This window comes from Lipotes vexillifer, unplaced genomic scaffold (assembly GCF_000442215.2).
Source record: "Lipotes vexillifer unplaced genomic scaffold, Lipotes_vexillifer_v1.1 scaffold97, whole genome shotgun sequence".
NCBI lineage: Eukaryota > Metazoa > Chordata > Mammalia > Artiodactyla > Lipotidae > Lipotes > Lipotes vexillifer.
The window spans coordinates 291082-304475 of NW_006775688.1; the positions used below are offsets into that span (position 1 = coordinate 291082).

General features: G+C 38.0%; 1 protein-coding gene across 1 annotated transcript in view; it reads left to right on the plus strand.

Moving 5' to 3' along the window:
* DHX9 (DExH-box helicase 9) overlaps positions 1 to 13394 on the plus strand; it is a 52653-nt gene that overhangs the window by 25892 nt on the left and 13367 nt on the right. The window contains exons 12-14 of the mRNA XM_007450132.1: positions 6263 to 6404; positions 6848 to 6930; positions 11311 to 11467. Of these exons, the coding sequence (XP_007450194.1) occupies positions 6263 to 6404; positions 6848 to 6930; positions 11311 to 11467 (382 nt within the window). The remainder of the gene's footprint in view (positions 1 to 6262; positions 6405 to 6847; positions 6931 to 11310; positions 11468 to 13394) is intronic.

Consider the following 13394-nt stretch of genomic DNA (forward strand, 5'->3'; position numbering starts at 1 on the left):
GAAGGAATGCATTTAAAATGGATGATATTATAAGCTTGAAAAAAATATGATAGGTCTCCATTTTTCTGGGATAGGACCCTTAGCTTTCTTCTTCTCAAAATGTTCTTTGATTGCCCTTCTCACTCCCCAAACTGGTTATGATTTCTTTGCCTCACAGCAGAAGTTCCAACTTCAAGTACATCAATAAAATATACTTGCTCTGAATGCTTATCTGATTTTTCAGGAGGTGTATTGTTTAGGAGGACGCCATTTTACAAAAGAACTTTGAGCTCTGTTCTGCCCTCCTTCCTTACTACCACTCTCCATTTTTAAGTTCAAAACAGTTCAGCCATATAGACAGAAATGCTGAATTCACCAAATGAGCTGAACACCTATGGTCTCACTCAGAAGTTGTTTGCATGTCATGAGTATGAAAAAAACTAACTTCCGCCCAAGTGAGAAGTGATTTTTTTTTCGCCTGCTGTCTGACTTATCAAATCCAAATTGTTCAGACAAAAATGACTTCTGTTTGTTCCAGACAAAAATAGTTTTTGTACTGTGGTCTTCAACTTTGTATAATTTGCTTACTAACTTGTGTCCCTTCCCAAATAATTTGGACGTTTCTGGTGGTTTCATCTGTAAAATGAACAGATTTCTATATGTAGGCTGTAACAAACGTACTTCATTTGCACATAAAACAGCTTTCACTTATCCGCTAGTTCTTTATTTATATTGCTTCATAAAGTGATAGGTTTATGAAACTGAAAGATACTTCACAGAATTATTCCATCTTTCTACTCAGGGTGGAATGTTTATAATAGATGGTCACCTTACTTCTGCTTGAAAATTTCCAGTTGTGTGGAGATGTAGCCTGTGTCTTCTGATTTTGGACAAATGATTGACCTGTCATATGAAATCGACATTCTGTGGCTTTCATGTTTTTGTCCTAGTGCTTGTCCCCAAATCAGTCTCTGATTTCTCGTACCTATAATAAGTCTTCAAAAGTTTGTATAGTGTCCTAGTATATCTCCTTTGTTTTATAAACAACTATACAGCCATGAAGATAGAGTCTAAGGTTGTTAAGCACATTCGAAGCATCAGCATCCTACCTGAGAAGGTAGGCCTGAACATACTGATTGTTCGTTGTAGAATACAGTTCTTAATAATTGTGGTATTATATAGTACTTCTGTTAAGGCAGTCTGAGACAGCATTAATAATTTTTGTAGTAATATCACTGTTGTATCATCTTTCGATTCATTCATTCATTCATTCATTCATTCATTTATGGCTGCGTTGGGTCTTCGTTGCTGCCTGTGTGGGTTTTCTCTAGTTGCAGCGAGCAGGGGCTACTCTTCATTGCAGTGTGCGGGCTTCTTATTGTGGTGTCTTTTCTTGTTGTGGAGTGTGGGCTCTAGGTGCGCGGGCTTCAGTAGTTGTGGCACACGGAGTTAGTCGTTGTGGCCCGCGGGCTCTAGAGTACAGGCTCAGTAGTTGTGGCACACAGGCTTAGTTGCTCCGCAGCATGTGGGATCTTCCTGGACCAGAGCTCGAACCCACGTCCCCTGCATTGGCAGGCAGATTCTTAACCACTACACCACCAGGGAAGCCCTCATTTTTCCTTTTTCCTCCACTTGCAGTCATATATAGGAAACCACATGAAGTCATTACCTAAGTTTTTTATGTGCTTGGTTAAATGTGTTATTTCAGGTCATAGAGCACAAGTTGAGAGATATTATGAACTAGAATAAAATAGAATGAGTAACTCAAACTTTAACTCGTAACCTTACCACCAGCTTTAGTGTAAATTCTATACCAAACTCACTGTATCCTTTTTGTGCCTTCAGGCTATTCATACTCAAGCCACTTAAAACTTAAGGTGTGAGTGTGCAACAATTGAAAATAGGAAATAGTTATTTTCTGACCTTAAAGATGTTGAGAGAGGTGAATTAAAATTGCTAGGATGTTGGGCTTCCCTGGTGGAGCAGTGGTTGAGAGTCCGCCTGCCGATGCAGGGGACATGCGTTCGTGCCCCGGTCTGGGAGAATCCCACATGCCGTGGAGCGGCTGGGCCCGTGAGCCATGTCCGCTGAGCCTGCGCACGTCTGGAGCCTGTGCGTCCAGAGCCTGTGCTCCGCAACGGGAGAGGCCATAACAGTGAGAGGCCCACGCACCGCAAAAAAAAAAAAAAAAAAAATTGCTAGGATGCAAATCAAGTATGTTAGATTAACATCTGTGAATATTTTGGCAATTCTGCACGTACCCCAAGGTACCATCATTTCAGGATACAGCTGTCATGTAAAATAAACTCAGAACTTAGAAAATAGAGAAAGTGGAGTCTGGTATGTTTTGTGATATCTGATGCCTTAGAAATCTTGTATTTTATTGCAGCCTAGATCTATTACATGTATTTAAATACCCAGATGAGAAATAGGGGTGCAAAGTTCTGAAAGCTGTACTCTTTCAGTTACAGATCGCTAAGAAGAGAAATTACAGTTCTGGATAAATCAAGAGGGGTATAAAGGATGCAGATTTTGAATACTGCAAAAAAACACTTTGAGACAGGTCTTTAGCTGCTTGTGGTATGGAAAGTTTTACCGGTAATATTAGCTGTTTTAATTAATTAAAGTGAACGTAGAATTGTGAAGAAGAGGTAATCACTTAGAACTAACTACTGCTATGGCTGGTCTCCAGGCAAGAGTAATAAGATTGTACAGAGCAAATGAGAGCAGATAAATACACAGTGAAAATGTAAAGAAAAGCTCATATGCTGGAGGATAATTTGAAGTATTCTGTTGGAATGAGTTAACATTATCCCTTGCTTTCATCACCACTACTTTTTAACTAGTCTCACTTAAATGGATTATTCTGTTATTTAATCCAAATACAACATAAAATTATAACAAGAGGCAGAATAATTGGGAAAAGGCTTAGTTGGGAGTAAAGAAAATTTGTATTACATCTAAAGTCATGTATATGAATTTAGGCAAAATACCTTTACCTGTGAACTTGTGTTTTTATCTATTAGAATGGGAAAAAAATCTCACTGTTATTCTGAAGGACAAATAAAATAGTACATGCAGTCATGGTTTTTACTTTTGTTACACAGATGTTAATTATGATTGTTCTGGGGGGTCTCTCTAGTCTTGAATCTTTATATTATAGAATATAGAATATTTCTATACACTATAGGATATTTAAGAGAGGATAAGTTAAACCATATGTGGAAAGGTAGTTCTGCGGGTTTAGAAAGAAGGTGAACCTTGCTTTGTATTTATTCATTGTAGGGCAGTATGTAAAACAGTTATTGAATATCCAAGGGAAAAGAGAAATTATTCAGGGGATAAATAGAGCAACTTATTTATAGGTTATCAGGTAGCATGCAGTCTGAGAAGTGTTTAAACATTAATAGTCTTTTACATTAAGCATTGTTCTCCCACACAAAATGCCTATCCTGTGGATATTTATAATGAGCTAAGAATTATACCGAGAATAAGATTTTATTTTTAGTGGCTTTTTTCTGACTCTAAAAGTATTATATACCCATTGGGAAAAAAATTAGAAAATAAATTTTAAAAGAAACCAAAGCCCACGCAGAATCCCACCATCCAGAAGTAATCATTTTTACTTTTGGCCTTTATCCTTTCAGACTTCATGTACATATACTGTATGTACACCATCCTAACTTGTCCCCTTTATGTAACAGCACACCTGCTATTAAAGCAACAGAATAATTTTCTAACGACTTCATAATTTTCCATTTTATGCATATACGTTTATTTTATTCTTAAATGATGGAGATACTTGAAGATTGTTTCTAATATTTTGGTATTTATGTATGCTGGGATGAATATACTTGTACATACATTTTATACTCTCTGGATTATTTCATTGGAATAAATTCCTAGACCTGGAATTGTTGGGTCAAAGGGTATGCATGTTTTAAGTTTTATGCATTTTGCCATACTCCCCTCAGGAAGAATCATACTGATTTCCAGTTGGATCAGTTATGAATAAAAGAAGCACTTCTCTTTTTAATATGTATTTTAAATGTTTACTTTGAAGTCAGGGCTGTTGAAATTGGAAGGCGATAAGTCAGAGAAGCATACAAAACATGGAAAGGAGATTGTAGGGTCATTTGTTTCTTTGCTGTTTGAAGAGTCGTCTTGATATTGATGTTTTCTGCTTTTACTCAAGGAAATTTGGCCAGTAGGGCTTCTGAAGATGGTTGTTTTAGCACTTCTTATGTTAATTTGTAACAGCCTCTGTCGTGGATGTCTTGGGAGGTGAGGGCTGTACCCATATTCACTTTATAAGGCTGGAAACTACAAAGGTGATTGACCTGAAAGCAGCCTCAAGCTGGTAAAAGCAATCCTTGAGTATCCAGTAGCATAGAAATACACCTCAGAAGAGTCCAATATCCTAACTGAGTTGAAGTTTTTCTAGAAGCCAGCTATTTAATAGAAATGTTGAAAACTGTAGGAAAGACAAAAGGAGAGAAAAGCGATAATGGTGTTGAGCATTTACCTATTCTTTGTAGAATACAAAGAACTTCTTGAAAATGCCCAAAAAATTTTGTATTTTATACCTTTAGTGGAATATCATCTTCACGTTCCCTGACATAAGTATATAGCAGAATGCTTCTCTTTATGGACAAATGCATAACTCAGTCCTTCATGTAGCACTTTTATTCAGAGTTAGTGAGGTGCAGAGAACTGGTCGGCAATGGTCATTAAAAGCTAGCATTGTTCAGCGAAACAAGGCACATAAACCAGAAAGAATATAAGCTCAGGAAAATGTACAGTATATTCAAAATGGCATCTTTTAATCCCTACCTTGCTGGACAGGATAAATATGAACTAGGTGATTGTACACTTTACCTGTATGTGTTACTAGCCACATACCATAAGGGACTCTTGTGTTAGGGGATATAGAAATTAATATATCGTGTTTTATATTAATTCAAAAGATGTCGAGGGCTTCCCTGGTGGCGCAGTGGTTGAGAGTCCGCCTGCCGATGCAGGGGACACGGGTTCGTGCCCCAGTCTGGGAAGATCCCACATGCCGCGGAGCGGCTGGGCCCGCGAGCCATGGCCGCTGAGCCTGCGCGTCCGGAGCCTGTGCGTCCGGAGCCTGTGTTCCACAGCGGGAGAGGCCACAACACTGAGAGGCCCACGTACCGCAAAAAAAAAAAAAGGATGTTGATAGTCCTAGTGAAGCTACTGGCTTTTGGTTTGGGGGTTTTTTTGGTTTGGTTGGTTTTTGTTTTTTAAGATTGTATTAGCCTCTGATTTCCTAAATGGTCATGTCATATAACCTGGGGTATAATCACATAGGTACTTAACTAAATATGGAACTCGGAAAAAACTCTCTCAGTCTAGGAACTAAAATACAGTCTATCATCAGGAACTTTTTGACAAAGTCAAATACAAGGCAACCTGGAAGCATTTAGTCTAAATCTGCATGTACCTCCATAGCTATACATTCAGGATATCATAGTAGCCATGGTCTCCACCAAGTAAATGCTGTTTTGTGTACTTAGAAGACAGGGGACACTTTGGAAGTTTTCATAAAAGTTAAGGTCCAACACTTAAAATTTTAACCCATAATTGTCTTTAGGGTTCAGCATATTTATTGCTAACAGCATGTATATTGCTGGAAAAGGTAATATACACTCAGTTTTCCCAGCTACATAAGCTCATCAAAACCAGGAGTGATTTCATTGAGGTGTTTTTTTGTTTTTTTTATCTCTAGCACCTTTTGTGGCACGTGATATCAATACAGATAAGCTATGACTGCTTTATGAGTTAATAAGTGAATGAATCGTAGATATGGCAAAGGAGGTTGTTCACCTTCTTAATAACCCGTACATCTCAGTTAAATAGTTCTTTAAACACAGTGCAGTGTGCCTGCATTGTGGTAGGAAGTTATAAGAACAAGCTCTCCACGTGTGATCTGCCTGCTTCCCTACTGGAAAATCACTTGATACCGTTTAAGAGTTAGGGCCAATGGTGAAGAAATTTTATTTTCTATAAAACCTTGGAATCACTTTATATACAAAATGAGAAACAGCATTTTTAACTGTCTACAGTAGAATTGAGTGGTAATTTTTTTTGTTTTTTTAATAAACTTTGGAGCTTCCTAAATGTTATCACTACTGTTATTGTTGCTGTTGATTACTGAGCTGGCAGTGGGTCACATTTACTACAGTGATTTAATAACCCTAATAAACAAGTGTAACTAATTTTGTATCTTTTAAATCACTTTTTTTTTTTTTTGTCTCAGCCCAGGAGAATCAGTGCAGTTTCTGTGGCAGAGCGAGTTGCATATGAGAGAGGAGAAGAGCCTGGAAAAAGTTGTGGCTATAGTGTTCGATTTGAGTCTATACTTCCCCGCCCTCATGCCAGTATAATGTTTTGTACTGTGGGTCAGTAATCTGTTTTATTTTGGCCTTTCACTTGGGGTTTACATTGTGTTTGTGAAGAAAACTTGATAATAGCACAGAATGACTGGAAATAATAAATCAAGAGCCCAGTTTCAGAATTCTTGTTTAAATAGAACTTTGGGCAGTTTTTCTCTTCATGGAGGGTGTTATGTACCTGCTGGCTGTTGTAGTGCAGAGCAAATGAAATCAGCTTAGGTTGCTGGAACTGTTAAATATGTTTTCATTAGACAAATGTGTTACAGATTGCATGATCACTTCTTTAATAATTTAAATATACCAATGATTATTTCTTTCCTAAAACGCTGGGGTTATAGTAGTTGAAGCATAGTTGATTGTCTAGAAACTGGTTTCTTTGCACTTTTCCTTACCTCCCTACTTTAACATAGAAACTCATCTCCAGTGTTTACTCTGATTTTCTTTTCAAGGTGTACTCCTAAGAAAATTAGAAGCAGGCATTCGAGGAATCAGTCATGTAATTGTAGATGAAATACATGAAAGAGACATAAATGTAAGTAACTTGAGAGTGATGGTAAGGTACCAGTGCTAAAATTCTGAAGAAAGAGAAATGAAGTAGAATGTCTTTATTTTATTTCCATTTTCCCATAGCTTACAACTTCTATCAAAATTAGGAACTTAAGTCACTAAGATATTGGACACCTTTTTTAGCAAAGCCGTTAAACCCTTTTTTTTCCCTTTGTTAAAGCACAGAGTTCTAAAAGTAAAGACCTCTTATTGTAAAGTAAGTATTATTGCAGTGATCATTAAGTTAGCATAATTCAGCAAGTAAACTAATGATTTATCACTGAATAGCTGATGGAATTTTAATAATCAGTTTTTCTTTGAATTGAAAATTTATCTGTGATAAACTTTACATTGTTTTCCTCCCGCCGCCTGGCTTGTGGGATCTTAGTTCCCTGACCAGGGATCAAACCCGGGCCCATGGCACTGAAAGCGCCGAGTCCAAACCACTGTACAGCCAGGGAATTTCCACAATTTTAAATTTAATATAGTTAATGGTGTGTTTTTGGATGTTTGCAGCTTTAGTCTTTTCCAACGTTAATGATAATCATGCCAGAATTAAGAAAAAGCTAGAATTTTTTTCACACCCTATCCTCTTTTGGTCCTTGGAAAAACTTGTATAGAATTAACTTATACAATTGTATAATTCAGAGATTGATACCATAAATCAGTGACTTGTTTTTATGGCACATTTTACATATCCACACAGAGGTATTAGTGGGTGGACAGTATGTCATTCAAACTATTTCCAAGCTACTGTTACTTAAAACATTCATTGGAGCTCATCCTCTTTAGAAAATCATTCCATAGCCGTTGTTGTTCATCATACTTAGTTTTAGCAAAATTTTGATCTTTATGGTTGAGCTAAAGCAAGTAAGAAAGTTTGCATGGTCTTTCAGATGACCTTTTTAAATCAAATTTATTCCGTAGGATAAAATTTTTGCTGCTTTTGTCGTTCAGAATCTTTTGAAAACTAATGTTTCCCCTCCCCCCAATTAACTTAATCATAATAAATGTTTCAGTATTTTCTTTACTAGCATGGTAACATACCAATGTTCTTAGAGTTTAAATTATTCCAGGTCACACTAGAAACATCATGGATCATCATTACTATTTTCCCCCCAAATAAGTGGCTTTGGTCAACTTTTCTTGAAAGATTGTCGGTATTAATGTATTATTCACAGTAAAAATGGAAAAACACCTTTGCAGAAACATATATTCTCTTTCAGATGAACCTTATCTAAACGTCACTTTACGGGGAAAACCCAAGAGAACTTAAAAGACCAATTATTAGAAATAATAGAGGACTTCCCCGGCGGTCCAGTGGTTGGGACTCTGCACTTCCACTGTAGGGGGCACGGGTTCAATCCCTGGTCGGGGAATAAGGATCCCACATGCCGCCTGGCCAAAAAGAACAGAAACACTTAGCAATATGGCTGGGAAAAAAAAGTTAATATACAAAAGTCTGTTGCATTTGTGTACATTACAAACAGCTAGAAAACAAGATACCACTGCACTAGTCAGAATGTCAAACACCTAAGACTAAGTCCAACAAAAAGATATGCAGAACCTATACAGGAAAAATAAAACTTTATTACAAAACACTATAAAAGACCAGATTGTGTTCACGGCTAATATAATATAAATGTCAGTTTGCCTGAAGTTGATCCACATCTGAATGCAATTCTAATCCATTCCCAGTAGGTTTTGTTAATAGGCTGATTATAAATACCTATAGGGAAGATTTATGGCCAGAAATGACAAGGACTCATGTAGAAGAGCAGAATGAAGGGTCTTGCTTTACAGATCTCAGGACTTAATTTGAACCTATAATAATTAGACAGTATAGTAGATGAGATGACAGTTTGACCAACAACAATACAGAGTGTAGAAACAGATTGTGTGTTGCATGCAGCTTCGGTATAATAGAGTGAGTGATAGGTGGCATGTCAGATCAGTGGAAAGGGAATGGACTGTTCAGTAAATGGAGCTGGAAACAGTTGGTCATCCATAAGGAAATACTTGAACTTGGATCCTTACCTTATAACCAGATACAGAAATCAGCTCCAGATGGATAAGGACTTAAATGCCAAAGCAGTTTTAAAACTCTGGAGTAGAATATATAAGCAGACATCTAGACAGCACTATCCAGTAGAAATATAATGTGGCCTACACATGCAGTTTTTAATTTTCTAGCATCATATTTTAAAAGGTGAAAAAAAAACAGGTAAAATTAACTCAGTATATCTAAAATATTTTCATCATGTAGTCAATATAAAAAATATATTGATTTTTTTTTGCGGGTTTTTTTCATATTAAGTCTTCAAAATCTGTCTGTGTATTTTACACTTAGGACACATCTCAGTTTAGACCAGGCACATTTTATGTGCTCAGTAGCCACAACTATATTGGGCAACATAGTTCTATACCTTCTGGAAGAATTTCTTAGAACATGAAATGCATTAACCATGAAACAAAAGACTGAGGTATTCATCTATATTAAGATTAAGATCGTGTATTCATTCAAAAGATACTTTAAGGAAAACCACAAGCTAGAAGATTCCAATATAGCCAACAAAGGATTAGTATAGAAAATATAAACACCTCCTACAAATCAGTAAGCAAAGTACAGATGACTCAGTAGAAAAACAAGGAAATAGGCATTTTACAAAGAGGAATGATATTTGGCTAGTACATATGATGGGGTGTTCAGTTTCATTGGCGAATAGGAAAGTGCACACCAAGACCATAATAAGGTACATCTACTTTATATCCATTTGGTTAATAAAATTTTAAGTGATGATGCCGAGTATTGGAGAATATAAATATCAGCAGGATCTCTTATCCATTGGTCATAGTGGTTTATGAACTGGTGGAATGCCTAAGGAAAGTAGTTGAGCATTATCTGCAAAAGTTCAACATTTACACATCCTGAGTGCAGTTCCATACCTACACTTACCCACAGAAACTTGGCATATGTACCATAGGAGACATGAACTAGGATGTTCAGAGTAGCAAATGTTCGTAATAGTAAAATCCCGGAAACAACCCAGATACCTGCAGTAGTTACCACCAGAAATCGAATTAATGGGTACATACACACATTGGGATATTTAAATAGTCATCAGAAAGAATAACTCTGGTGATTCACACATGGGTGAGTCTTAGCAGTGCTATAGGATGTGAAAAAGGAAATCCCCAAAGATTACATAAAATATCATACCTTCTCGGGCTTCCCTGGTGGCGCAGTGCTTGAGAGTCCGCCTGCCGATGCAGGAGACGCGGGTTCGTGCCCCGTTTCGGGAAGATCCCACATGCCGCGGAGCGGCTGGGCCCGTGAGCCATGGCCACTGAGCCTGCGCGTCCGGAGCCTGTGCTCCGCAAATGGGAGAGGCCACAACAGTGAGAGGCCCGCATAACGCAAGAAGAAAAAAAAAAAAAAATATATCATACCTTCTCATAAAGTTAAGAATAGGTAAATCAGGGCTTCCCTGGTGGCGCAGTGGTTGGGAGTCCGCCTGCCGATGCAGGGGACGTGGGTTTGTGCCCCGGTCCGGGAAGATCCCGCATGCCGCAGAGCGGCTGCACCCGTGAGCCATGGCCGCTGAGCCTGCGCATCCGGAGCCTGTGCTCCACAACAGGAGAGGCCACAACAGTGAGAGGCCCGCGTACCGCAAAAAAAAAAAAAAGAATAGAATAGGTAAATCTTAAAATATATGTATGCATGCATATATATGTATGTATGTCTAGTTAGATATGCATATAGATCAGAGGAAGGGTATATGAAAAGGACTAAAAAGATTCAGGATGGTGGATTTCTCTATTTGGGGAGGCAGAGTGATGGACTTGAAGACCCCATAGCTGGAGAAAGGTTTTATCAGAGTTCTAGCTTTCATGTTGTTTGGTGGGTTGATGGAAACTTTACATTATTAAATAATAAATGTCTCGACCATTTTGTTTGAATGGACTAAATATAGCCTTTTCAGCATTTGTAAGATTCACTTTACAGGTGATTGGAAAACTGATTTTTGGCTCATCATGGCTTTCGCCTTTTCTCTAGTAGTTTGTGCAACTGAAAATATAAATTTCACTGAAAATTTCCTCTCGTTAATGTTTTTTTTTTCTCTTCCCTTCCCTTCCCCTACCCTAGTAGTGCTCATTTCTAATTTCCACGAGTAGGCTACAACTGTTGTTAAAAACAGTTACCGTATCCCACTGTAATCCTTCATCTTACTTCTATAAGCCGCCCAAGAAACTGAATTTCACTGATATCTTGTGGCTTATTAACACAAGAAATCTTTTAGCTGTACCTTGTGAGCAAGGACTTTTCAGTGCATTTATTTTTCCATTTGTGTTTGTGTTTTAATAGACTGACTTCCTTTTGGTAGTGTTGCGTGATGTTGTTCAGGCATATCCTGAAGTTCGCATTGTTCTCATGTCTGCTACTATTGATACGAGCATGTTCTGTGAATATTTCTTCAGTTGCCCAATCATTGAAGTTTATGGGAGGACTTACCCAGTTCAAGGTAAATATCGTGGGGGTGGGATGGGAGGGTGAACATTTTTTGTAGTGTGTGGATTTTCTTAATCCTAGAGATTGGAGTAATAGTTTAAAGGATATTTAAAATAAAATCCAAATGAGGGTATCAGATGCATCATAGCGTTCTTGGGGTTTTAGTCAAGCAGTAGTGAGTTTCATTTACAACTTGAGTTTGCATATCCAGTGAATTTCCTGTCCTTACAGCTAAAGTTAACTTGTAAGATTTTATAGTCAAGTGTAAATTAATATGCCTATAGATGTTCTTGGGAAATAACTGTTAAAAGTTTAAGCAGCCAGGGTCAAATTAACTAGAGAATCAATCTTTCTTAGAGCCAGAGCAGGCAGATTTGAAGTGAGATTAAGATGAGAGTTTCGGGCTTCGCTGGTGGCACAGTGGTTGAGAGTCCGCCTGCCGATGCAGGGGACATGGGTTCGTGCCCCGGTCCGGGAAGATCCCAAATGCCGCAGAGCGGCTGGGCCCGTGAGCCGTGGCCGCTGAGCCTGTGCGTCCGGAGCCTGTGCTCCACAGCGGGAGAGGCCACAACACTGAGAGGCCCACGTAACACACACACACAAAAGATGAGAGTTTCAAGGTCAAATATCTGATTATTAAGAGTTTATTTAGAAGATTTTGTCATCACCATTTTCTAGAATAGTCATCTAGTAGCTTGGTTTTAAAAATTAATTACAGCACAGTTTAATTGAGGGCATGAAAATAAGCTAAAAAATTTTCAGTGTACGTATGAAATGATGAATGGCTACGTCAGGATGCTAACTTGAAATTCAGAAGGTGAGGGTAGCTCTGAAATAAAAGTCAGTGTGCTCATATCTCACGAGGGTACAGGTTAATAATCCTGCAACTGCTTTGCATGCATACTGGCATTGAAAAAATAATTAAATGGATGACAGTTGGTGGGAACCAGGTTTACTGCTGGAGTGGGAGGTTACAGGCAAGTATGAGGGAAGGCTTGAATGAACCCTGTGGTACTGGATTACAATTGGAGACATTAGTAAGAACTCGTGTTTAGATAGAAATGGATAGATACAAAACTAAATATACATGTGTATGGATCCATGGATTAGCATACATAGATATATTTCCTATCTCTGTCTGCTGAGCGGGCCTAGAAGTAATGACATCCCAGTAGCAAGGATCTTGCCCAACACCCAGATCATGTTTCCAATACCATTCTCCAGTTAAAGGAACCAGATGCCCTTGAAGAAATGACTGATTCTGAAGCTGAGGCAGGGAATATACAAGATGAGCCTGAAACATCTTATAGTGACAGAAAGTAAGGAAGTGCTTTAAAAAAATTAAAAAACAGTGAAGGGGACAAAGGGACATAGGAGTCAACATGAAAGCTCTCAGTGCCCAAAAATGGAATAGTTGGAACAAAAAAGTAGAAAATGTAGTATTGGATTATAACCTAAAGTATAGAATAGATGCCCATGAATTTATATGGTGGTTGAATAAATAAGTGGGTAATAAAGACAAAGCTGTCATATGGAAGAACTAGAAAAAAATTCCGTAGATACTCTCTCTTACCTCAGAAAAGTGATGCTTAACTCCTTTAGTGTGTGCTGTGCTTAATGACTTGCTTCCAAAGAATAGAGTATGGAAAGGGGGAAACGAGTCACTTAACGATGGAGTTAACTTGGCAAACACTACCTCAGGTTGATCAAGTTTAATATCATCAGTGATGAGTCATGTTGATAGTGTGTACCTTTGATATAATGAGATGAGAATGGTACTTTGGGGCTCTAAGGGTATAGAGGGGAAGTGTTTCGATTATGAGATACTTCTGGAACACTTCAAAGAACCTCAGGAGCATAATTGATCAGTAGATGTTCCAACCTTCGCATTGAAGTCCTTTTTTAAGAGTAATAACGAAAAGGAACCCATTTTTATCTGT